Source organism: Canis lupus, chromosome 16, assembly GCF_048164855.1.
Source record: "Canis lupus baileyi chromosome 16, mCanLup2.hap1, whole genome shotgun sequence".
Taxonomy (NCBI): domain Eukaryota; kingdom Metazoa; phylum Chordata; class Mammalia; order Carnivora; family Canidae; genus Canis; species Canis lupus.
In genome coordinates this window covers 20,108,924-20,136,520 of record NC_132853.1, presented here as the reverse complement: position 1 = coordinate 20,136,520, position 27,597 = coordinate 20,108,924, and the positions used below count along the sequence as shown (strand labels likewise).

The 27,597-nt window shown below is 34.6% G+C and overlaps 1 protein-coding gene across 4 annotated transcripts in view; it reads right to left on the bottom strand.

Annotated features, from left to right (window-relative positions):
* Positions 1-456: 456 nt before the first annotated feature.
* The window catches only part of SUZ12 (SUZ12 polycomb repressive complex 2 subunit), a 45,526-nt gene continuing 18,385 nt past the window's right edge, over positions 457-27,597 (bottom strand). For all 4 annotated transcript variants that reach the window (XM_072779410.1, XM_072779411.1, XM_072779413.1 and 1 more), the window contains 11 exons: positions 25,247-25,332; positions 22,556-22,787; positions 21,526-21,619; positions 15,882-15,987; positions 11,673-11,850; positions 8,769-8,860; positions 8,410-8,553; positions 7,403-7,560; positions 6,810-7,008; positions 5,709-5,788; positions 457-2,827 (listed from right to left, as the gene is read on the bottom strand). In XM_072779410.1, coding sequence (XP_072635511.1) covers positions 2,482-2,827; positions 5,709-5,788; positions 6,810-7,008; positions 7,403-7,560; positions 8,410-8,553; positions 8,769-8,860; positions 11,673-11,850; positions 15,882-15,987; positions 21,526-21,619; positions 22,556-22,787; positions 25,247-25,332 — 1,715 coding nt within the window. In that variant the 3' untranslated portion in view covers positions 457-2,481. The remainder of the gene's footprint in view (positions 2,828-5,708; positions 5,789-6,809; positions 7,009-7,402; positions 7,561-8,409; positions 8,554-8,768; positions 8,861-11,672; positions 11,851-15,881; positions 15,988-21,525; positions 21,620-22,555; positions 22,788-25,246; positions 25,333-27,597) is intronic.

Below are 27,597 nucleotides of genomic sequence, written 5' to 3'. Positions count from 1 at the left end.
AAGCAAGTGTCTTCAGCTCCTCTGTAAAGTTTCCCCTAACTCTTCCAGAGTTAACGTCAGCAACTACTAACCTCACAGAATGTTGTATATAACTTTATTATACAATGTCATTTTACTTTATAATTCTCATTTATATCCCACTCTAAGAGCTTTGTGAAGGCCAAGATAAAATCTTTTTCATTAAAAAGAAAAGAAAAAAATCCACAACCAAAGATGGATAGCTGTTAGGTTAACATTGACATTACTCTGAACTATAAAAATGGTTAAGTATTACCATAAATAACATGGCAGTTGAACTGATGTTACTAGAACTGAAAGTAGGATTTTTGCATTGATTTTTTAATTTCTTATTAACTCTGACCAATGGGTGTGCTTTTTCTGGATCCTTACTATCCTAGCCAAATTAAAATTTTAGTACACACATTAACAATGCATAATAATAAAAACCAAAACCAAAACAGAATACAGCTTTTATATTATTGAACTTTATGTACAAAATCATTTGATTTCAAATAAACATTTAATGTAAAAACAAACGTTCTTTTAAACTGAATTTTTTTTTTACATCTACTGTACCATTCAAATGCTTTATCATCTTACATGATTTCTTCAAAATCTCTTATCAAGGGTACATATAGAAAAGCATTTTTTTATAAATAGAAACAAAGGGATTTTTTCAGCTTTTATTATAAGATGACATAAAAAGTTTACTCAACAGAAGTAATTTCATTACTATTTGGGGGAGGGAATCACCAACTTTTTGTGCAAACAATGCTAGCCTTCTTTTAAGCATTAAGAGCATAACTGCTTAAGAAATGACATAAGCAATAATTCTACACCTACATCTCCCCTAAAATAATCTATTTTTTTTTTACATATGTGCACAGCTTTAGCAAATTAAAGCCCGAGAGAAATGCTCAAGATTCACTATCCAGAGGCATGATCAGAGTTTACTGTAACTCATCATTTAGAGAGCTTACCAATCAAGGAGTCTGTAATGAAAGCTGCAGTTTCCCTCTTTCCTATTTTTCTTAACACAAAAATCAATGACTAAGAACTTAATACTGGATGACAAATCACATCCACACTATTAGTTAAATAGCCTCACAGTTAAACACATCTTAAAAGACCAATCAAATCAGTATTTACATTTTATAAATTTCTGAAGACACCATTAGAAAGCTTATATATCCCTTCATTAAACAAAATAGGGAACTGCATCTGATGGTGGTGGAATGAAATTAAAAAATTAAAAATACCTGTATTTACAGCAGCATTGATCCTTTATAAATAAAGAATATGAAAATGCAATTATCTTTAAGGATAATAAAAAATTGAGGTGATGTTACTCAACCACAGTGCTTGGAGTTGGAATAAAAATCTATTGGTGCTTGTCAATGTGCCAGTAGTGAAACCACTTTCTGTTGGAGAAAATCCAACTGCAAATATGTGCATAAAACACATATATCACAGGGCAAAATTGCTCACAACAATTCAAGTCAGCTTATCTGTATTGGATATTCTAATCATGAAATACATTACAAAGACATCCTTGCAAGAAAAAAAAGTTACAACATTTTCTGGTTCATTTTTATAAAATATTTCCTTCCTCGAAAGTGGCATCTTAAAAATCCCAAACTCATTCTTCCCTTGGTTTATAATGAAAAGATGTGGACAGCTGAAATTTCAATGTGATTACCATACTGAAAAAGGAAAAAAACCCAAAAAACAAACAAACAAAAACCACCCCAAAACAGCAAATGTTCAAGTTTAAAACAATATACTGGGTGAGCAATGCAGTAAAAGTATCCACATAAAAACAAAATGGTCAGTAACCTTGTAAGCCAACATGACATTTCACTGTCAACAATATGAAAAACTGACATTTTCTCAAACAGGCATAAGATGAAGAAGTGCTATTTTAAAATTGTAAATGAACCTTTGTAAAGAATTTAATGTTGTAATTTCTCATTCCAAATTGATAAATGATTTCAAACTCAAGGATCAAGGTTTGATTGCAAATAATAATGCAACATAATTTCAAAATATCTTCAATTTCTAAAAAAGGAATCACACTCCAATTTTCCCTCCCCAAGAAAAGGTTCACAATTACAAAGTAGAAAAATGGCCAGTCACAAATGCAAAAAACATTATAATTTAAATATATGAAATAATTCCTAGTTCAATTCAATATATTTCATAAGACAATTGCTGAAGTTAAAAATACTTTCTTTGAAGTATTGCTTTTCATGCTCAGAGTGTGTTGTAATGACATCAATGAAATGGACATACATATAATGCTGCATGATGAAGTGAAGTCGAGCCCTGACACAAATACCCTTGTTGAAATCATTTACTTCATCTAACAGTGCCTGTTTGAAACCTATGATTACAAACAAAAACAAAACTTTTCCTAGAGGCTGAATTCCCTAGAACGCAATTTCAGTGTTTGTCCATAACATGGGGTTGGGTTTTTTCTTTTCAGAGTTTTTGTTTTTTGCTCTGTTTTGAAACCCCTGAGACACCATCTGCTTCCAAAGCTTTCTCTTTTGAGTTAATTTCACTAAATCCATTTGCTGTCCCATTTTGTTCTTCAGTCACTTCTTCATTTGCAGGGGAAGCAGATTCTCCTTTTTCTAATTTTTGTTGCATTTCACGGAGCTTGGTAACAGCTTTATCTATTGACATTATGCTAATAAGATTAAAGTCATGCATGCTGACTAGATGAAGCATGAAGTTTCGACATAAATTCTTCTTAATTATTTTCTGTCCATAGTTTTCTACAAACAGCATACAGGCATGATTCATTTGATTGTCAGCAATAAACCTATTTAATAAAAATAACACAAACATCAATAGTGATATAAAGCATCATGTCAAATACAACATGGTACTATGATAGACCAGTAAGTGATGATTTAACAATTAGTAAAACTAGTGAATCTGAAATTCCATCCATGACTTGAATGGACTTACCATTTAAAAAACTTAAAGATATTAACAAAAAAAAGATTTTATTTGAGAGAGAGAGAGCTTGAGGGAGAGAACAAGCAGCGGGGAGGGGCAGAGGCAGAAGGAGAAGGAGAAGCAGACTCTATGCTGAACAGGGAGCCCAATGTGGGATTTGATCCCAGGATGTTGGGGATCATGACCTGAGCCGAAGGTAGACACTCAACTGATTAAGCCACCCAGGCACCTCTAAAGAGATTTAACCAGAACTTAAACAGATGTCATTTCTGTTTGTCCTAATGAAATGGCATATAGCCGTATTAAAAATACAGAGCATTTTCTCCTGCCAGCACCACTCTCATTAACTCTCTACACACACACTTTAGTCTGACATATTTTCCTATTTCAGAAGCAGTGTTCTTTGCATTTTCAGTTCACGGAAAGCCTTTAAAGAAACGAAGATGCCACGTTTGTGACAATATGGATGGATCTTAAAAGCATTATACAAATAAATCTAACAGAAGGACACTAAGTCTCACTTATATGCAGAATCTGAAAACAGGTGACTTGGTTGGAGTGTGCGACTCTTGATCTCTGGGTCATGAGTTTGAGCCCTATGCTGGGTGTAGAGATTACTTAAGAAAAATAAAAACAATAACAAAACTCATAGAAAAAGAGAATTTGTGGGTACCAGAGGCAGAAAGTGGGGAAAGGGGAGATTGGAGGAAGGTGTTCTAAAGGTACAAACTTCCAGTTATAAGATAAATAAGTACTAGGGATATAATGGACAGAAAACATGAGGATAATAGCTAACACTGTTCTGTATGATATACAGGAAAGTTGTAAAGAAAGTAAATACTAAGAGTTCTCAATGAAAGGAGAAAATAAGTCTTTTCTTTATTCTTTTTATTTTATCTGTATGAGAAAATGTGAGCTAGGGCAGCCCAAGTGGCACAGCGGTTTGGCGCCGCCTGCAGCCTGGGGCGTGATCCTGGAGACACGGGATCGAGTCCCACATTGGGCTACCTGCATGGAGCCTGCTTCTCCCTCTGCCTGTGTCTCTGTCTCTCTCTGTGTTGCACATGGGTAAATAAATAAATTAAAAAAAAAAAAAAAGAAAATGTTAGCTGAATCTATTGTAATCATTTCACACAATGGATGTAAATCAAACCATCATATGGCATGCCTTAAACTTACACAGTGATGTGTGATGTATGCCAATGATTTTTCAATGAAACAGAAAAAAAAGCTACATTAAAAAAAAATTGAAGATGTCACAACAAATGTGGTACAGTGTGGTTGTGTTGCTAGAAATCAAGTATAGTGTACCCACAATGAATAAAAGTTGAAAAAATCAAATTAAACCAAACAGAATGGCTGCTCAGTTACCTACTGAAACTGAGGGTCCAATAAAGTCTTTAAGGCCTGCCTACAGATATTTTCAAATTCAAAGTTTACCCAACTACCTGCCACTTTATGCTAGTAGTATATCATGAACCCAAAATAATTGTTATGCTAACAGAGTTAGATTAAGGAATGAAAATGGAACTCAATAAATAATAGTAGGACTAAAATTCCATCTAAAGCTGACATATCAGGACAAAAGAAAAAACAGACTTAACCTGAGCTTCCACATACATACATACTCAGTTAACTGAGTTTTAACGACTACACCAGGGTCAGGCAAACATTTTCTGTGAAAGGCTAGATAAGTAACCATTTTAGGCTTTGCAGACCATATACGATCTGTGGTCTTCCTTTTTTCCCCTGCCAATCCCCTAAAAATGTGAAGACTATTCTTAGCTTGAGGCAGTATACAAAAAAAGGCGATGGCCCATGCACCTCAGATGGGTTGGAAATTATGCACCAAGAATTGGTACATACTCCCTAAGAGTAAAGAAACAAAAGTGCTTCTTACCATTTATTTTATTCATTTATTTCATTATAAATGAAAAAAACCTTGGCTGCTTGCACTACAAAAGAAAGCCTTAAATGAATATCTAATAATAAGGTATAGAAGAAAAATCTGTGTATTGACAGGCAAATAGTTTACACAGGGAAGGAGGCAGATCTGTAGGAAAAACAATGTTTTGGAAGGTAGATAGCCACAATGGCACAAGAACTTGTTCTACCATGACCTCTGTGCAACAGTAGTAAGAAATCAGAAGGCACTTATTATATTTTATTCTCCAGAATTATACAATTTTCAAAAATTGTGGTAAAGTGCGATAAAAGTAATTTTCAGGATTTCCAGGCATGAAGCAAGGGACATATTTGTCTAATCTTTGGCAATAAAAGAAATCAAAATTAGGTAATTAAAAAAAGGGTTAGGTTATTTTTAAAAATTTCATTTTTCCTATTAAAAATGGAAACTATTGTTAGAGCTGACACCTTTTTTCTTTTTCTTTTTTTACTTTTTTTCTTTATGCAGTTACAATACTCTGGATTAGGGTAATATTTACAGCACACTGTATCTAAGCTAATGGAATTTTATTTTATTATTATTTTTTAGGGGTGGGAGAAGGAGAATCTTAAGCAAGCTTCACACTGAGTGCAGAGCCCCACAACTGGGCTCAGTATCATTATCCTGAGATGATGACCTAAACTGAAATCAAGAGTTGGACACTTAACCGACTGAGCCACCCAGGCAGCCCTAAGCCAATGAAATTTTAAGTAAGATTCAAACATAGATTTATAGAATGTGAAGTGGCAACAAGAGCATAAAGGAAATGGAGTATTTAAATTTAGAAATACCCTACCCATGTTTCATGACATGGAGATTCCACAGTTTCATCACTTCTTTCTCTCCTTCATTAACATCAGAAAACTCCTCAATTTGCTTAAAAAAAAAAAAAAAAACACAAAAAACTATTAGTATAGAATAAACAAAATTGGTATTTCTAAGAAAATTATCAGAATGTCAAAAACAGAATTTTTGTAAATAACAATATTACAACTTATTTATACAACAAAGTGGCAAAATCAAACAACTTTTATTTATTATTATTATTATTTTTTAAGATTTTATTTATTTATGCATGAGAGACAGGCAGAGGGAGAAGCAGGCCCCAAGCAGGGAGCCTAACATGGGACTCAATCCCGGGTCTCCAGGATCACTCTCTGGGCTGAAGGTGGCACTAAACCACTGAGCCACCAGGGCTGCCCTCAAACGACTTTTAAACAGTAATTTTCTTTTTATTTTTTTAAGATTTTAATTATTTGGGCAGCCCGGGTGCCTCAGTGGTTTAGCGCCACCTTCAGCCCTGGGCCTGATCCTGGAGACCCGGGATCGAGTCCCACATTGGGCTCCCTGCATAGAGCCTGCTTCTCCCTCTGCCTGTGTCTCTGCCTCTCTCTCTCTGTCTCTCATGAATAAAAATAATAATAATAATAAAAGATTTTAGTTATTTACTTGACACAGAGAGAGAGAGCACAAGCAAGAGGATTTGGGGAGAGAAAAGCAAGCTCCCTGCCAAGCAGGGAGCCTGATGAAAGGCCCAATCCCAGGACCCCAAGATTAGGACAAAGGCAGACATTTAACCGACTGAGATACCTAGGTGCCCCTTAAGTAGTAATCTTAAAGGGAATCTCTAAGTTATGAAGTAGTTACCTACTTCCAAAAAAACAAAAAACATGATATAAAATCACAAGAAGAAAATCTTTATGTCCTTCCGCTGTTTAAATGACACAACTACAAACATTGTGGATTCCTGAATTCCTTCATTTAGAACAGGCTCCTTTACACTAAGTCAAGAGTTTAATTTGTATTAAACTAATTGTTTTTTAATTGTTTTTAAACATGAATCACTTCATTTTAAGATTCTAAAATCACAGTCAATGGTGATAATAGTAATACTCACTGTAATGGTTTTTTCTCTTAGCCATTCAGGATCTTTTTCATCTTCACTATCTACTTCCATTTCTTGTGGACGGAGAGGTAAACAAGTATCACTATGGAAATATAGACGATTGTGTCCACTACTGTATGTTCGCTGCTGTTCTACTTCTCCATCTTCAGATTCAAGAAATTCAGACATGCTTGCTTTTGTTCGTTTTGGTCTGATGAAAAGAAAGGCTGATGTAACATTAAGTGACAGGGATAGGGTTCTTTTTCACACCTCTCAGAGTATATTCCTCTTCTGGCACAGGTTCCTACCTAGGCATGCACACAGTAACTTCCACTGGGAGAATTCTTTAATCCTTCTAGCCACTGTAGCAGTGGTGACATTAATATTTAAAACATGAAAAAGTTCTAAAGAAGAACTGAGAAAATCACTACAGAGACTGCGGAGGGTTATAAAGCAGTATACCATCCCAGACAGTTAGCTAAATAATAATTTGAAGTAATGATTCCCACCCTAAACAGCTCTGTCTAGCCCTCCTTTGTGCCTCCAGCATCATCAATAAAAGTCAGATAATAGGTTTTTTTTTTTTCTATGACCTTTTAACCTACCTGCACACAAGAATGTGTGTAATAGGTGTTCTTTTTACTGGTCCATTACGACTAAAAGCAAATCCAGGTTGGCGATGAATATCCTGAGGATTTCCTGCATAGGAGCCATCATAACACTCATTGATAGAAACATCTATCCTAGCACCTTTTGGATGATACTGCAACAAAAATGGCAAGATGCTTAGAATAAGGAAATATTAATTATCCCTACCCTAAATACCTATCACTCTAATTAATTAATTAAAAAGTATTTGTGGCTCTTAATGTTTTGAAAACTAAAATAAGCCACACACACTGGAATGGTGAAAGGGAAGTTAGAATAAGATCTGGAGTCAAGAATATTTGTGTTAAAATCCTGGCTATGACATTTATTGGCTTGGTGACTTTATACAAATTATTCTTGTTTTGAGTAAGAAGAAACTACTACTTAATTCAAAGAGCTGGCGTGAGGATTATGTAAGTCAGTACAGGTGCACTATGCAAATATGTGTAAAATATATCACTATAATTCATGCATTTAGCATTCTATCAAATGCAAATAGCAATCTATCAAATGCAAAGATTTTGGCATTTTGTGCAGAAGCACAGTTTGTTATTTTTAAATTCCAGTATAGTTAACATACAGAAATTCCAGTATAGTTAACATACAGTACTGTATTAGTTTCAGGTGTACAACACAGTGATTCAACACTTCTATACATTACTTGGTGCTCATCATAGTAAGCGTACTCTTAACATAGGGTTTTTTTTTTAGATTTTTTTTTTTTTTTAAACATTTTATTTATTTGAGAGCTAGAGACAGAGAGCAAGAGTGAGGGGAAGGGACAGAGGGGGAGTGAAAAGCAGACTCCCCACTGAGCAAGGAAACCAACTTGGGGCTCAGTCTCATAACCTTGAGCCAAAGGCAGATGCTTAACTAACTGAGCCACCCAGGCGTCCCAAGAAGCAGTTTCTGAAATTCAGATTGTCATATATTATTAGTAAGAAAAATAAGAAAGGTTACTCACAACATAATTGAAGATAAATCTGCTGTGGCAGAGTTTAAGATGCTTGAGTAAACTATAAAGTTTGCGGCAGTTCAGAGTACACCACGGGCAATGTAGGTCATCTCTTGCTTCAGTTTGCTGTCTTGTATTGTTGTTATAAAGGAACTTTAACAAAAAACAGAAAACAGCAAATATCCAATTTAAACATCTCAAGATATTTTATTTCAGTATCACCTTTAGAAATAGTTAAAACAATTTAAAAAGAGAAAACCAAATTAGAGACATTCTTTTCATTTAAATATGCCAAAGTATTTCAGATGCAACATGCAATAACAAAGGTATTTCATGATTACTTAAAAAAGTAAGGCCAGCTATATTACCTGATAAAATATTCTTAATTTTTGCCGGTTTTCATTTGAAGTATCTTTTTCTTTTCTTGTTTGCAGGTCTGTATTCAAGGATTCTTTAACAGCTGAAAATATATACTTTTATATTTAATGCACATACCTGCTTATAAAAAGTGAAATAATTTATCTTATAAAACTAATTAAACATTAAAGCTTTTAAAGAATTCTATTTATGGTACTTAACACAATTTTTTAAATTTAAATTTTTAAAGATTTATTTATTTGAGAGAGAAAATCAGAGAGCACGGGCACACATGTGCCACAAGTTGGAGGGGGAGAGAATCCAAAGCAGACTTCACATTCATTGCGGAGCCCTATGCAGGTCTCAGTCTCATGACTCTAATCATGACCAGAGCTCAAACCAAGAGTCAGACACTTCACTGACTGAGCCACCCAGGTGCCCTACTTAACACAATTTTTGTTCTCATCCTCAAGTCATTAAGGTCTTACTGGCAGGAGCCATGTTTTCTTTTTAAGAAACCATCTCTGGGCAGCCCGGGTGGCTCAGCGGTTTAGCACTGCCTTCAGCCCAGGGTGTGATCCTGGGGTCCTGGGATCGAGTCCCACATTGGGCTCCCTGCATGAGCCTGCTTCTTCCTCTGCCTCTCTCTCTCTGTGTCTCTCATAAATAAATAAATAAAATCTTAAAAAATAATGATTGTATTAGTATCACTCCAAATCCAAAAGATGGCTATTAATAATTTTGGTATATTTCATTACAGACTTAAAAATAAAATGTTTATATTTTCCCTGACATAAGTAACCATTTCATATGTACAGTTTTGTATGAAATTTCTTTCTCAGTTTCAAAACACTTACCTATTTGGCCACAGAGTATTTTAAGAAGTACCCAGACCACAATTTACTTGGGAATCTTTGCCCATTTTTTTTTTTTTTTTAAGATTTTATTTATTTATTCACGAGAGACACAGAGAGGCAGAAACACAGGCAGAGGGAGAAGCAGGCTCCTTGAGGGGAACCCGATGTGGAACTTGATCCTGGGACTGTGGGATCATGCCCTGAGCTGAAGGCAGCTGCTTAACCACGGAGGCACTCAGGTGTGCCTCTGATCATTTCTTAAGTCTCTTTGACATAACAGAAAATTGCACACAATGAATGGACATGAGTGGTCAATGTCAAAGACAGTTGTCTTTTTTTTTTAAGGATTTTATTTATTTATGAGAGAGAGAGAGAGAGAGAGGGGAAGAGACACAGGCAGAGGAAGAAGCAGGTTCCATGCAGGAAGCACAATGTAGGGCTCAATCCTGGGACTCTGGGATCATGCCCTGAGCCAAAGGCAGATGCTCAACCGCTGAGCCACCCAGGAATCCCTCTTTTAAAAACAAAATTTTATTTATTTATTCATGAAAGAGAGAGACAGAGAGGCAGAGACATAGGCAGAGGGAGAAGCAGGCTCCATGCAGGGAGCCCAATGTGGGACTTGATCCCAGGACACTAGGCTAATCCCTGAGCCAAAGGTAGACGCCCAACTGCTAAGCCACCCATGCATCCGGAAATCAGTTTTCTCACTAAAATATGGTGAAGCTTATTAAACACATACGTATTACACCCCCAACAACTAGGGCCCCTTGGAATATGTGCTCAGGGAAGAGAGTGTGAAAACAATAAATATGACTACTTTCATTAAAAACAAATAGGGGAGCCTGGGAGGCTCAGGTCATGATCTCAGGGCCCTGGGATCAAGCCCCAAGTCAGGCTCCCTGCTCAGCAGAGTCTGCTTCTCTCTTTCTGCCCCTCCCCTCATGCATGCTAACACTCACTCTATCTCTCCCTATCTGTCTCTCAAATAAATAAAATCTTTAAAGCAGTGGCACCCCAGAGGCAATGAGTACACTCAGCACCCACATCTTGGGTGTTTTTTGTATTTTTTTTTTTAAGATTTTATTTATTTATTCATGAGAGACACAGAGAGAGAGGCAGAGACACAGGCAAAGGGAGAAGCAGGCTCCTTGAGGGGAGCCCGATGTGGGACTTGATCCTGGGACTGCGGGATCACACCCTGAGCCAAAGGCAGACACTCAACCGCTGACCCACCCAGGCCAAGACAGTGGTCTTAAACTTTGTCTTCTTTAAATAGAGTTGGATAAAAACATACAGACGCTCTCACTTGAAGGCAGTGTTCTTATGAGGCAGATACAACATGACAAACAACACTACAGCTCACCTGGGCCTTAACTCAGCAGAATTATCTCCATTTATAAGTGTTTTTCCTCTAAAAATTTACTGCAAAATTTAACCTGGTAAAATTCAAGTTATGATGATACTTTTCTAGCCCTAAAACTGTAAAAAAACACTCTGAAATACTTAATTCAGTTCTAAAACATATACAAATCTTTATATGAATTATAAAAAAGCATACAGTTCTAAAACTCTTTATATATCTGCAGTTCCAAAATCTAAAAAGGTATGAAAACCAACTGTTTTTCTCATGAGCTTAAGAGAAATTTGGTGGAAAAAAACTTGTCCTAAATTGACATGAAGCTATCTATAGACTTCATTTGGAGGGGTTATATAACACATGACACGTAACATACTATATATATACACTATGCATTTCATCATGGTTTTAAAGTTAAAAAAATTCCCAGACACATCTGCACAAAACATAAAGAACTGCTTATATTTCCCTAAGAATAATTATTAGAACAAAAGGAAAACAAATGAATCTGAAGCCAAGTCCTAATTCTGCAAAGCACTACTATTATTATTATCATAAAGTTTGTTTATTTTTTTGGTAGCCTCTACACCCAATGTGGGACTCAAACTCACAATCTCAAGATCAAGAGTCTCATGCTCTTTCAACTGAGCCAGCTGGTGCCCCTGCAAGGCATTATTTTGATAGCAATGTTTTCTTACCTATAGTCTGAGTAGGTTTAACTGAACCAGGCTTGTTTTCTTGATGAAGACTCTCTGAATTTCTAGTGGCGAGAGGCTTGGCAATAGGAGCTGTAGATTTATCATTGGTCTCTCCTGTCCAACGAAGAGTGAACTGCAATGTAGGTCCCTGAGAAAATGTTTCAAATGGAGGCAGCCTCTAAAAAAGAAAACATGAAAAGAGTGAAGGTTTCACATAATGAATTGAAAGAAATTACAGAACAAAAGAAACCTCCTGATATCTATTATGATAAATTAATGTGGATTTGAAAGCCTACAATGCCTACAGATATGGCCAGGGAAGGAAAGCACATATATGGGCTCAAGACAGACTGAAGTACTGGAGAGCTCAGGTTGCCTAAAGTGGCAGACACTTAACAGCAGGGATTAATTGTCGCCATGTGCAAACAGTGCCAGCATAGCCAGATTTTCAGAATTTTTTTCAAAAGAAGTCAGGAATCCAAGTTCACATGGGAGACCTTCCTATTCTTACATGTTGGTAATCAATGAGAAATGGCTTTAAAAAGAAAAAAAAAAAAAAAAAAAAAAAAAAACCTGTGGTAACCAAAGCCTGCCAGTTAGATGACTACTTTGTTTTTGTAAATTGAACACTAAGAGCAATTAGTAATTTTCCCTGACTTCTTCAGCTTCAATGACAACTTCCCCTGTTCTTCCTGTTTGGGTTCTGGGACTCTGAGCTATTTTGGCTTTCCACCTCAACCTCTAATCACTTATGATAAGACTCTACTCATGGTCTCCTTAATTCCTAGCTAACATTTAGCCATCTACCCTAATTGGTCACCTATCCATGGATGTACCTTATTAGGCTGATGATTCCAAACTGATCCTCCATTCTTTTATACCTAAGCTATAAAACTTTTTTTTTTTCTTAAGCTTTAAAACTTTGTACCTCAACTACCTCTTGGACATTGCCACTTGAGTGACATTAATGTTGCCTTGAACTAAAATATGTTTAGACATGAATCTATTTTCTTTCCTTCCGAGGTATAATTAATTTTGTTCATATTATCATTCCTATTATTGACTCTAACCTAAAAACTTCAGAATTACATCTGGCCCCTATTTTTCTTTTTGTTTCTCTTATATAATCACTAAGTATAGATAAGGTAGACTCTACTACCTTATTACTAAAGTATCTCAGCAGCTCTCCTCCTTCTATTTTTACTTCTCAATTCATACAGAATAAATCTTCAATAATCCAATAATCTTCTGAAAGTCTGCATTCATGCTATTCCACAGAAACCTGTTTATTTTACTGCCATACAAGCCTAAATTCCTACAACTTTATTACAAATCATTCTTTTTAAACTATAATTTTGGACAGGGATGAAATAAAAGTGTGTTTTTATAAATTAGTTTTGAAAAAAATACAATGCATAAAGATACATGTACTAGTATATTTACATTTGTGAAAATGTAAAAAAATTAATATAATTGAATTATCCATTAAAATAGCATTAGTTACTTAGTAAATTATGGGACATTTATTTAGAAGAATACCACAAAGCTTCTTAAAAAAAATCTAAATGCTCTAACTTTAAAAGGATATCCATTTCATATTCCTTCAATTTCTTGGGAAAAACCAGTAACTCACATTATAGAATACTTATTTTCTTGTGAATAAAAACTTTAGGGCAGCCCGGGTGGCTCAGTGGTTTATTTTTTTTTATTTTTTTATTTTTTTTAAATTTTTTAAAAAATTTTTATTTATTTATGATAGTCACAGAGAGAGAAAGAGAGGCAGAGACATAGGCAGAGGGAGAAGCAGGCTCCATGCACCGGGAGCCCGATGTGGGACTCGATCCCGGGTCTCCAGGATCGCACCCTGGGCCAAAGGCGGGCGCCAAACCGCTGCGCCACCCAGGGATCCCTGGCTCAGCGGTTTAGTGCTGCCTTCAGCCCAGAGCGTGATCCTGGAGTCTCGGGATCAAGTCCCATGTCAGGCTCCCTGCATGGAACCTGCTTCTCCCTCTGCCTGTGACTCTGCCTCTCTCTCTCTCTCTCTGTCTCTCTCATGAATAAATAAAATCTTTAAAAAACAACAGCAAAAAACAAAAACAAAAACCAAAACCAAAACCAAAAACCAAAAAAAAAAAAAAAAAAAACCACACACACCTTAAACTTTAAATAAGAAATTTAAGGCCAGACCGGGTGGCTCATCAGTTTGGTGCTGCCTTCAGCCCAGGGCCTGATCCTGGGGACCTAGGATCGTGTCCCATGTCGGGCTCCCCGAAGGGAGCCTGCTTCTCCCTCTGCCTGTGTCTCTGCCTCTCTCTCTCTATGTCTCTCATGAATAAATAAATAAAATCTTAAAAAAAAAATTTAAAACAATGAACACCCGCATGAAATTCAAACACTATTGATAAGTATATAAAAAAAAAATTTAAAATTCCACCACCTAGAGGAAACCACCATTAATTTTAGAAAAGTAGAAATATGTATATTATTAAAGTAAAACTAATTGTTTTAGTTTTTTTTACTAATTTATTTTACTAAAAACTAAATACCATGGAAATCTTCGTGTCAAAGTATTATTCTTTTTAAAGACTATTGTTTTAGATTTAAGGTATTTCTGGTTTCTCACTATTTTTGACAAGACCTGTTACCCACATCTTTTCAGTTACTACACCTCATGACAATACTGAGGAAATGGTCTTAACTGCTAATGCCTATACACACAATTTAAAATGTCATCCATGTTGCCAGTCTGCCCTCCAGTAAGGCTGTCCCCAGTTATTCTCACATTGAAGCATTACGTGAGACTATGTATCCTCACATCTCCAACTAGAAACTGCCAAACTTTTTGTCAAACCAGTAAAGTACTATCTTTGATTTTGTTTACACATCTTTGAATACTAATAAGGTTGAATATCTTTTTAAAAGCTTGCTAGTAATCTACAATTATTGCCTCAAGAATTGTCTGATTGCTCTTTAACCATTTTTCTAATTAGATTATTTTTCTTGTTGGTTTATAAAACGATACATTGTATTAGCTTTTTGTATGTTAATTTTTCCCCAGCTTATCATTTGCTTTTAATGTTTAGATTTTTGTAGTGGAGAAATGACTCACTTTCGTAAGTTATCTTACACTTTCTTGTTTTGCATTATACTTATAAGGGCTTTCTGCACACTAAGATTATATTAATATTCACCTACATTTTTTTCTGAAGTTATGTAATGTTAATATTTACATTTCATGTATGAGTCTTTTGGGATTTATAAGGTCTAAGTTTATTTCCAGATGGCTAGAGACCAGTTCTTTCACAATGAATGAGAAGTCTTTCCCACACAGATCTAATACCAATTTTATCACAGACTAAAATCCAAATGTACATGAAACTATTTTAAAAACAATGCTTCCTCTATTCCTATGTTTATTATACCATACAATTTAAGTTCTATTTATCTTTACAGTATTGTTTACTGTTAAGTAAACATTCTTAGAAAACTTCTACAATATTCTTTACTATTAATTACATACTATTATATGCCTACATGAATTTGAGACTAATTTTAAGGCTTAAAAAACTCCTAGGATTTTGCTTGTGATGGCACATATCTGGAAATAAATGACATCATGATTCTGTTGAGTCGGCCTACCTAAGATAAGAAATGTATTTATTCTTTACCAAGTCTCTTTAAAAAGTTACTTTAATTATGATTCATCCAACTTCTGAAGATTTCTTGACAAATGTATTACTAGTCATTGCATGTTGCCTGCTATTACCATCAAGAGGATTTAGTTTGTTGTTGTTTTTTAATTCAAGTTAGTTAATACATAGTGTAGTACTGGTTTCAGGTACAATAGTAGTTAACATTTATTGAGCACTTATTTTATGCCAGGCACGGTGGTAAGCATATTTCATTATTTCATTTAATCCATCAATTCTATGCCTCGTTTTCCAGATGAGAAAACTGACACACAAAAGCTTAAAAAACTTGCCAGAATGCCACATAGCTAGGAGTGGAGATTTGAACCTGGCAGTCTGGATCCAAGGACAGTGCTTTCCATTGAATACTCTGACTAGGTAATTTTTACTTGTGTATTTCAAAGTATATAAACAAAGGACTCTTTTACTTCCAACATAAATTTGCATTTGGGAAAGAAAACATCAATCAAAAATGGGAGTTCATGACTATAACGTGCTCCACCTTCTAAGCAGTCCATACCTTCCCATCAAGAATAGTCTCCCATGTTGCTCTTTTCTTGCTTATTGGACATTCTTCCATTTCCTGCATGGCTACTTCATATTCCCCATCTAAAAGCTGTAAGCGCCTGTTAGACAAACACATACACTTTAAAGTAACCTGTGTATTACTGTAAGTACATTAAATTCTACATCTTTAGATTTATACTAAAAAGCAGTTAATTAAATTTATAAACTAGCTTACATACCCAACAGAATTTTGAAATATACCTACTCTCCATTCCTGACAAAAGCAATTTTAATGATCTGCACTAAGAACTATTATTACTAAAGAATTATTTCATTATTGTATATACTCAGATGTAATTTATCATACTAAAGTATAATAGATGCCTAAATCCTCAAAACTTGGTAAATTTTATTTTTTTTTAATTTTTTTTTTAAAACTTGGTAAATTTTAAACATTAAGTATAAAGCACAAGTGTAAGCTTTATACTTTAAAAAAAAATGGGATAAAAAGTGTTCGAATACTTGGCTTAGGTAACCACAAAGAATTATGCCTCTGTCATTTCTAACTATTGAAAACACTTGAACTAGAATTCTTGAGTTTCATTCATGACCAGTAAACTTGATGATTATGATTCTGGTAATAAGATCCCAGGGGCACCTGGCACATATAGGTGCTCAATAAACATTTCATGGATGAATAAATGAATGAAATACCAGTTGAATCAAAGAATTATGCCCATACTCACGAATATAGTTTTTTTTTTCACAATATAGTTTTAATGTATGTGTACATATATGTGTGTTTACATACAGCTTATTATTTTTTTCATTCCTTTAAATACTGGTAACACTACTACCCTAAACACCATTCTTCAACCATGCTCAACAATTAATTGTATGTTGCAAGAATCTGGCTTCTCTCCATCAGTCTTGGAACAGTTCTGTTTGGTGATAACAGCTCACATTTATTGAGTGCTTACTATGTGCCAGGCATTATTTGAAAGACTTCACTTTTCATTTAATCTTTCCAACCGATGAAATAGAGTATTCTACTTTTCAGAAGAAGAAACTGAGGCAGAGAGATTAAGCAACTTGCCTTAAGATGACATAGTAAATAGTGCTAGCAACTGAATCTGGGTAGTATGTCTCTGAGTCTGATTGTAACACCAAATGATTTTGAGACTTAAGAATTTTTGTCTCTATGCTGTGCACCTTGAATTTATTCTACTTCAACAGTACAGCAGTAAAGCTATTCAACTTAACATTTTAAAAAGCTATTTTTATGTATTTGTATAGGTAATAACACATCCATATATTTCTAAGCTGAAACGATGCTTCCCTCATGCATTTACATGGCTACGTAATATTCTATTTTACAGTCGAACATTTGATAGCTACAATCCAATTTACTCTCCTACCTGTAATGCATGAGGAGGCCCTTTTTTCCCCACAGCCTCATCAACAGTGCTTTATCAGTTTTTTGATCTCTGCCAAACTGGTAAGTGAAAAAATGACATCTCAGTGTACTTTTAAATGTTTTAGATGTCTTATCTTTTAAATGTTTAAAAATCACATATATTTTCCTTTTTTGTAACCATTTTTATCTCTTGCTCATTCTTCTATTGGGCTGTGGTAGTTTTCTTAATGAGGATGATCTTATTATATTAAAGAAATGAGACATCAATCTATAGTATGAATTGAAGTTAGTTCTCCCTTGTCATTTTATTTTTTACTTAGCTTATGAGGACTTCCATTGTTTTCAGAATACGTTTTTAATTTTGCTCATTTTTTTCATACTTTTTCTATATGGCATTTGAATTGTGGTCATTCTTTAAGGAGACTTTAACTTCTCTGAGATTATAAAAAGAACTTTTTACACATCTAACTCCTCAGATCTTGGGTTGTAAATACTTTTCCTCCATTAAAAGGAATCAAGCTAGGAACACCTCACTGGCTCAGTCAGAAGAGCATGTGACTCTTGATTGTGGGGTTGTGAGTTCAAGCCCCATGCTGGGTGTAGAGATTACTTAAAAAAATAAATCCACACTAGGTATAGAGCCTACCTTAAAAAAAAAAAAAAAAGATGGGGGTTGAGGGGCTGTGGTGCCTGGGTAGTTCAGTTAGGCATCTGACTGTTGGTTTTGGCTCAGGTCATGATTTCAGAGTTCAGAGATCAAGCCCAACCCCCATGTCAGGGACCACATTGAACAAAGCCTGCTTGAGATTCTCTCTCCCCCTCCCCCTTTGGCTCTTCCCTCAATGCACTCACATGCTCTCAAGTAAGTAAAATCTTAGTAGAAAAAAAAAAAAAGAAAAAAAGAAATCAAGACTAAAAGAAATGGCCAATTCTAGAGCAGAAGTAGGAGAGAGAGAATGTAAGCCTGGAATATCTTACTATTCAGAAAATAAGGAAAAACAAACAAAAAGTAAATAAAAGTAAAAAAAAAAGACATAAAGGACCCTGTTTAGAGGGGCATCTCCTGATTAAATTTGGAACAATTTGAACATTAAAATGAGTAACAACATGAGCAGATTAAAGAAAAATGGATAAAAATGGAATTTGTTACTGATTAAGAAAAAAATACTAATTAAATTACTGATAAATAAGTGGAGGAAAGGAATGCTCTTCTAATATACAGAAAAAAATGTCAATAAAAATAGAAGAAATGATAGAATGTTAACATTCTGGCAATTGCCATACGAATAATTTTTTCAAGCAAGAGTCACTGATGGATGCTAAACTACCGGGTGAAATGTTGTTGGGGAGAAAATGGACCCAGTTGAAACTGAGATTACCACAGAGATTATGTATTAAAGGGAAAAGATACTGTTACAATAGAGAAATATGACCACCACCTTAACCAAGTAAGTGATCAAACCCAATTTTACCTGTGTCTGTGATGTACACAAAGAACACATCACCCTTCAGTGTATCCTGCCCAAAATACTTAACCTAAATCTACTCCTTAACTAAGAGACATTTTGTAAAACTATAGTCCTGTACTTTTAAAAAGTGCCACAAATAACAAAAAGAGAAAGATACACACTCATACATACAGAAAACAAACAAGTGGTTGCCAGAGGAGAGTGTGGGGGGTTAAACATAATAGATGAAAGAGGGGTATATGTGGATGGCTCAGTCAATTTAACAGTCTGCCTTCGGCTCAGGTCATGACCCTAGGGTACTGGGATGGAGCCCCGGGTCAGGATCCCTGCTCAACGGAGAGCCTACTTCTCCCTCTCCCTCTGTGCTCTCCCTCCTTGTGCTCTCACACGCTCTGTGTCAAATAAATAAATAAAATCCTAAAAAAAAAAAAAAGCCCAAAACAACAACAAAAAAAACACCACAGGTGAAGGGTATTAAGAGGTAAAAACTTATAAAATAAATAAATCACAGGGGTGAGAAGTACAAACATTGAGAACATAGTCAATAATATTGTAATAAGTTTCTATGGTGACTACACTTATCCTGGTAAGCAATGCACAACATATGGAATGTTTGAAATTACAACGTTGTACACCTGAAAGTAATATTGTGTCAACTATACTTCAATGTAAAAAAAAAATAAAGGCAATATATGAATTAACAACAATAAAAAGCGTCACAAAAGGTAGAGAGAAATAAAAGAATGGAAAACTATCCCAATTTTGGAGAACTGAAGAAGACTGAATAGATAGGGCGACTTGCTACAGATCATAACCTTTGGGGTGGGGTGGAGAGGAGCATCTGTAAGGGGCATTACTGTGGTCAACCGGGGATAGTCTTTGTTGCATTACGTTCAAGTTCGTGAGTATGACAGGTGTATTGTGGTTATGAAGGAAATTCCTAGTTTTTAGGAGATACATACTGAAGTGTTTAGGAGGAATGAAGTAGACCGTCACAATGAAACAGTTAAGCACAAAAATAAAATACACACAAATAAAGCAAATGTGGTAAAATGTTAATGACTGATGAATCTAGGTGAAGGGCATGTGGGTATCAATGATCTATACTGTTTGACTTTTTCATAGTTTAGAAATTTTCAAAATCATTGGAGAAAAATTCTACTACGGTTTCTTCTTGGCACATTTATTCATTAATTAGAAACCAATATTTTATAGGTATAAGGAATATGCTAATACATGTAAGGTAGAAAGAATTTTAAAAAGAACACAACACGCAGATCCCTGGGTGGCTCAGCGGTTTAGTGCCTGCCTTCAGCCAGGGGCGTGGTCTTGGAGTCCCACCTCAGACTCTCTACATGGAGCCTGCTTCTCCCTCTGCCTATGTCTCTCATGAATGAATAAATAAAAATCTTAAAAAAAAAAAAAAAAAAAAGAACACAACACTCCCCCTCATGCTGCCTAAAATAGAACACTGATGAACACAATGAAGCCCACTGTGTCACATCCTAGTTGCTTCTCCCATAGACATTAACTACAATCTCCTAGAACATGTCTCCGTTGTTCTCCATTTAAACCTCTGTCCTGGGGCGCCTGGGTGGCTCAGGTGGTTAAGCATCTGCCTTTGGTTCAGGTCATGATCCCAGGGTCCTGATATCAAGCCCCGCATCAGCTCCCTGCTCAGAGGGGAGTCTGCTTCTCCCTCTCCCTCTGCCTATCCCCTCAAAACCTTGTTCATGCTTGCTCTGTCACTCTCTCAAATAAATAAATTTAATTTAAAAATCTTAAAAAAATAAATAAATCTCTGACCTATAAATTTCTGACTTTAAAAGACACTATACTGGTTCAATATTAAGTCATATATTCTAACAGTAATGTTAAAGGATTTATTCTAAGACAATACAGCAATACGTAGCCAGAATTTATGGCATTATTCCTAACCATCTTTGCTTTCCTATTAAAAGCCTTGTAACTTTATCTAGTAGCTAATAAGCAACATCTCATACTTTTTAAAAAGTAGGAGGAATGTACTAATTGCTTTACTTGCCTCTTTCTCCTATACCTATCAGTGAACTGTGTTAACTACCAGCAAGTAGCCTGAAACAAGAACTCATGGCACATTACAGGATCCATTCTCTGATCTCCTCAAAAAAGAATGCTGCCTTTGCCTCCTAGACCTTTTACTGTCACTAAGATGCTTCACTCCCAGTGAAACCTAGGATGTGGGAGAGATGAGAACAAATTCAGGTGTTCTTTGCTCCTCTGTGACGACACAGATTTCTACCTTAATTTTATAATACATAACCTCAAGATTTGCACAGGGCCCACTTCATTCAGGTCTCTTTGAAATACTATCTTCTCCTAGACCTTTCTATACAACAACCATTTGTTCTCTTTATTTTTCTTCAGAGCATTCACCAATGAGTGACATTAGTTGATACAATTTTCGGATGGTGGTCTGTTTCTTCCACTAGAAATTAAGCTCCATGAAGGCAGGGATCTTGTTGCCTTATCACTGCCTAGAACAGTGTCTGACAGAGAGTAGACACTGAGAAAATACATGCCTAATAAACAATCTTAACTGAGCCATTCAAATAGCAACTCATCTATGTTTATTGCTTTCTATGTGACAGAAGAATTCAGTATTTACAAACTTGTTTTTTTCATTTTAAAGCATAAAAAGAAACAAAGGCAAAGAGGTATCACCACTATATTACACATCAGAACAAAAACATTTCTAGAATGTTATGGGAACCTCACTTGTCCAACATTACCTGTTTTTATCAAATACTGTCATTTGTGCAACAAATGTCTTTTCCCCATCTTCACGATTTCGTTTTCTTCTAGCTGGAAGTTCTTCATTGACATCTGAATTTCACAAACATTTCTCATCAGTCAAATATTCAGACAAAAAGGTCTTATTTATGACATGGTCTCTTATCCCAAATTAGGTACAAAATACAATTAAGTTGTGATACAATGTCCAGACTTACACTCTTCAATTTTATGTTTTATCATAAGTGTATGTCCTTACTAGGCAAAGAAGAAAAAAACAATCCATATTTATAGTTACTTTTCTAGAACTTCAATGGATACTTCAAGGCTCAAACGTTATTTCCACCACGTGCCTCTCCACTGAATTTCACATATAACTCTATTATACTACTCATCATTTTTCTTTAATTATTTATATTTATCTCTACACTCTAGGTCGGCTTTGTGAGCTTCTGGAGGATAGGACTGGATGTATTAATGATCTTTGTATTCCTAGCACTTATATGCTAGTTGAATGATTATGTCAAAGGTCGATTCAGAACTGCTGGGAAGAGAGAGGGATAGATATATGACATGTAAATATAATAAAATCTTAATTCCTGAATCTAAGTGGTAGGGTAGACAGATGTTCACTATATAAAACTCTTCTGACAGCCATATACACACAAATTTTTTCACAATAAATGTTGTGTGTGTGTGGAAATGAATTCATTGTTTTGCTGAGAGACTAATTTGAAATACTAGTCTTCTCCATCCAGTGTTCAAGATATTTTTTTTTACCACATGAAATAGGTTTCATCATGTAACAATGAGAAATTTACAGATTAAATACTTAGTACAGCACAACAGCCAACTGTTTAAGATTCAGAGTAATCTACCCTAAAATTAATTAACTCATCAGACTTTAAAGGATTTGCAAATAAAGGTCATTTCATGACTTCAGAATGCATGCAATTTACCTCTAGCTCTGCACCAATTTCTTCCTTAGAAAAGCAAAATTTAAAATAAAACTATTAAAATAAAAATTACCAATATTTTCATTGGTTTCTCCATTAATCATTCCATTAAACTCTCTTCTTCCCGGACGAGTCACTCTAAATAGCAATGAGTAAGACTTCACCATATGGCTGTTACTAGGTTCAAATTCATTACTGGAAACTGCAAGGGACGGGAAATTTCCAGGTTTTGTTTGATTGAGATCAGGATTCAAAGGCACCTGCTTTTTACCTGTAGGAACTTGCCTTATTGGACAACTTACATCCTGCAAGGCAAAGATTACGAAATTATATTTGTGCATATGCAATTATTATAAGAATTATAATAAAACTTCTAATCACAGATATAGGAAACATCATTAACCAAATAGTATGCTAAAATCCTAACCATAGGGCAGCCCAGGTGGCTCAGCAGTTTAGCGTCTGCCTTCGGCCCAGGGCCTGATCCTGGAGACCTGGGATCAAGTCCCACGTCGGGCTCCCTGCATGGAGCCTGCTTCTCCCTTTGCCTGTGACTCTGCCTCTCTCTCTCTGTGTCTCTCATGAATAAATAAAATCTTTAAAAAATAAAACTTAATAAAATAAAATAAAATCCTAACTATAGTTCTGAAAGTTGTGACAAAGCAAAAAGAAAATTTGGAATAGCTATATCTCAAATATTAACAATTGAAGATTTCTCCAACATAATGAAAATAATGATACAGTGTATCTAATATTTAGCTGATGGTCCATTTGAAATATTTTAAATTAGAAATATGGAATTAACACCAAGCTTAAAATGTTAAGATCATATAAATTAATAATATTTTGCCTTAAATTTTCTATTTTAACAAAATAACTGATAGGACCATTAGAAATGAAAAGCATTATAATAATAATACTACTATCAATGTTATAAAACGGTAAATCCATATATTTAAATGTTTAATAGAAGCAATTATGTTCATCTTATGAATGTTTTGTAATTACAGAACTGTAGTTATGCTTAAAGAGCTGAAAAACTGGAAGATGTGAAGACCTTTATAACAAATGGTAGCTTCTTTTTGAAAACAGAATACATTCTTATTATCTAAAAAAAAAAATCTACTTTACAAGAGTATAAAACGAGAAATATTTAAAGTTTCCCCCAGTTCCCCTAGGTCCTATACTCCAAAGATGACTAATATTAGCAGCTGGTTGTATATATCCTTCCAAGCAAATGTTTACACCTATTTTTTGAAACACAAAAAGGACATTATAGTTTTATTCACTTATTTTGCCTGCATCTTCAAGAATGTTCACCATCATTGCTTATCATCTGTATGGGGATTGCATGGGAGTCGGGAATGGTATTTCTTAACTTTGAAATTTTAAATATATACTTACGCTGTTGTCTATCATCACCTTAGTCTACTCTATACCAGTGCTCTAAAAGTGCTCAAGCCCTGTGCTACTTTACTATGATTTTGGAAGAACATCAGCAACAGGAACCTCTACACAGGTCATTCCTTTTTTTTTTTTTTTTTAAATATTTTACTTATTTATTCATAAGAAACATAGAAAGGCAGACACATAAGGCAGAAGGAGAAGCAGACTCCCCACTGAGCAGGGAGCCTGACGCAGGACTCAATCCCAGGACCCCGGGATCATGACTTGAGCCAAAGGCAGACACTTAACCAACTGACCCATCCAAGTGCCCCTATACAGGTCATTCCTAATCTTAAAATACCCAAGATCATGAGGCTACTAAAAGTAGATCTGTGGGGTTTAGTGGGTTGGTGAGGAAATTTAACTACCCTAACATGTGTTTCTATGGTGAAATGATTTCACCTTATAAGTAAAAATCTGAGGCAATGTATTAATAGGTCAATGGCTGATAATAATGGCAACAGAATTTCTCTGCCCGAGAGTAATGTTACAAAAGGTAATCCTTTTGGGAAAAACTCTCAGCCCTTATTTACATTTTAATTGGTACAAATTGCTAAAACATAAGCTAAGAGACTGAAGTGACAGGGATGCAACTGAATTTATGTTTTAATATGCTAAAAGATACCTTCTTCCCTTCATCATCAAACTCCTATAGGACAAAGTTTTATGCAGATACCTCAGCCAGTCCAGAAAAAACACGAAGATCTGGGAGGTTGACAAAAAAGACTATCAGTTTTATAATTTCAGCCATCAACATATTTAAAAGCTTTCAAGGTTTGGAGCACTAAGACTATCAGTTTTAAAATTTCAGCCATCAACATATTTAAAAGTTTTCAAGGTTTGGAGTACCCAGGTGCACAGCTGGTTGGCTGGGTGTCCAACTCTTCGTTTCGGTTCAGGTTGTGATCTCAGGGCTGTGCCATCAAGCCCCGCCTTGGGCTCCGTGCTCGTTTCAGTCTGCTTGGGACTCTTTCTCACCCTCTCCCTCTGTCCTCACCCCCAAAATGCTTTCTCTAATAAATACATAAATTAGGGCAGCCCCGGTGGCTCAGCGGTTTAGTGCCGCCTGCAGCCCAGGGTGTGATCCTGGAGACCCGGGATCGAGTCCCGCATCGCATTCCCTGCATGGAGCCTGCTTCTCCCTCTGCCTGTGTCTCTGCCTCTCTCTCTCTGTCTCTCTCATGAATAAATAAAATCTTAAAAAAAAAAAAAAATTTGTTTTTTAAAAAAAGGCTTTCAAGATTTAAAATCACAATATATATGCATGAACATAATTAAAAAATTATTCCACATAATCTACCAATATTGTATATGTTACCTTTCTTTTTTTGTGGCAAACTTTCACAAGCAGGACTTCCAGGGTAACAGAATTTTGTTCATTTTCTGAGTTTTGTGATGGCTTATCTAAATAGAAAATCAATACTTTAAAATGTTTTTGTTTAAAAATATAAACGTTGTATTCATTTTCCTAAGAAGTCTGGGAAAACAAAAAGACTTCCTATTCCTATGATGACTTCTCAGAAGTTTACTCATTTTTCCCCCCCAAATCAGTTCCAAATTTGCAGCAAACTCTTTAAGTCCTTATATATAAAGTCATTTAAATAAACCTTTCACGATACAACTATAATTACCTTCCTACAATACTGTGATTTTCTTTTGATCAAATAAGATGTCCAATTATTTTAATTAACACTAAAAACATTTACTGATTACATGGCTATAAAGATTTAACATTTATGATAATAAGACTATAATAAACTGCCAGTCAAAAGTATTTTTGACAAATACAGTTAAAGCTTCTTGGCAGAAAACACAAATGAAATATTCAAGAAAGACAACCATACACAAAATAAACATTTATATTTTTTTCCTTGTCCCAAAATCTATTAGAAAAATTACTTAGTTTAAGATACACGTAAATTGAACTAGTTACACTATTATGTATGTTTCATTTTGAACGCACACTGGTATCAAACCAAAAAGTTATTTGATTTGACTAGGACTTGTGATCAAAGGGATTAAAATATGGATTTCATGCAAAAGTTACATAAACAATTATATTATCATTTCATAAGAAAGGTAGCTAATTTTTTATCTTTTCCCTAGAATTTCTCTAAAGCCTAATAAGCAGGACAGCTAAGCTTAGGATATTATTTACTACCTAGGGGAATCTCTCGATTTACAAAGTTTATGGATTTTAATTTTAATTATCAATTTACTGACAAAAGCTTTTGCAAATTAAGTTCTAGAGTACTTCTCTATAACTTGCTTTTAATCCCAAAGGTATTATTAATAGTTCAAACTATTTAATCGATCATCACTAGGTTTCAATAATATATAAAACTACTACAGTAGATAAATCCACTAACATAAAAATAAAATAATTTTTGTTCTGAGATTTTGGATGCTTTTTTCTACTTAAAACCATTCTTTGTATCAAGGTGTGTGCATAAAATACATTTGAATCAGTCTCTTTGAAAGTTGTATTCAGGATTAAAAAGAACTTTAATACAGGGGAAAAAAAAATTCAGTATTTAAAATGCAGTAACAAAAAATAAAATAAAAAAATAAAATGCAGTAACAAAAATACTCTCCAAACCATACTCACCACAAAAATAGTACCCTAATAATCTTTGTGTATTATTTCTAAGCAGTTTCAAGTAGTAATAGCTAAACAAAGGTCTTCATTTAAAAACAAAAGGAAAAATAATCAGATTTTAGGGGTCTTGATGTTGGTTTTCTATCTTGATTTCTTAAAAATATTATTTCTTAAAAAAAAAACTACAAATATACCTTGATTAGACAAGAGAGTCAATATAGCTGCTTCTTCCCAACTTCCACTAATTTTCAAAGTTATAATGGGAAATTATTTTCTGGAAACAGAAGTATCAACAGAGTTTACTTTCTCATTTACTTCAGTAACATCAAGAAAAAATAAGAACTTCAAGTGAATTTGAGCAATTTTGAACTCTATATTTTGTCATGTAGACGGAAAAAAATTGATCAGACTACTCTCCAATTAATTTCAACTACTTCAACTAAAATTAATTCAACTTAAATATTAATCAAGTAACAATAAATATTAATTAGTAAATATTCAATAAATATCCATCATCAATTTCAGTTATGGATAACTTACATATGTTTTATGTACATCCCTGGGAACAAAAGGCTAATGAACCTATAATATTCAAACTATAAGCTTCAAAGTATTAGAGTCCATGTACTTTAAAAGTACCACAGAAAACTAAGTAAGTATAAGAAATGATTAGAAATAAGGACTCTATAAAACGACTGTAATTTAGAAAAAGACATAAAAATGCTGTTCAATTTATTTCTATATAAAAATGGATCAAATCTAAGGCAAAACTAGAAGTTACATTACATTAGCTGCTAAGAGATAACCAGATTTCAAACTTCTTACATAAAAAACCTGACTAGTTATTAAATTGTTCTAATATAACCATATTATTACTAAACTTTGTTTCTTACTAAATACTAAGGATGATCACCTTGACATGTTTTCTTAAAAGATTTCATTCCATTAAATGATAACCAAAGATGGATTAGGTAGCATTTCTCTCCATTCTGAAACCAACTGATTTTAGCATGGTTTTACCTCTTTTAGTTAAGTATCAACTTTTCTTTGTGAAATATCTAACATATTGA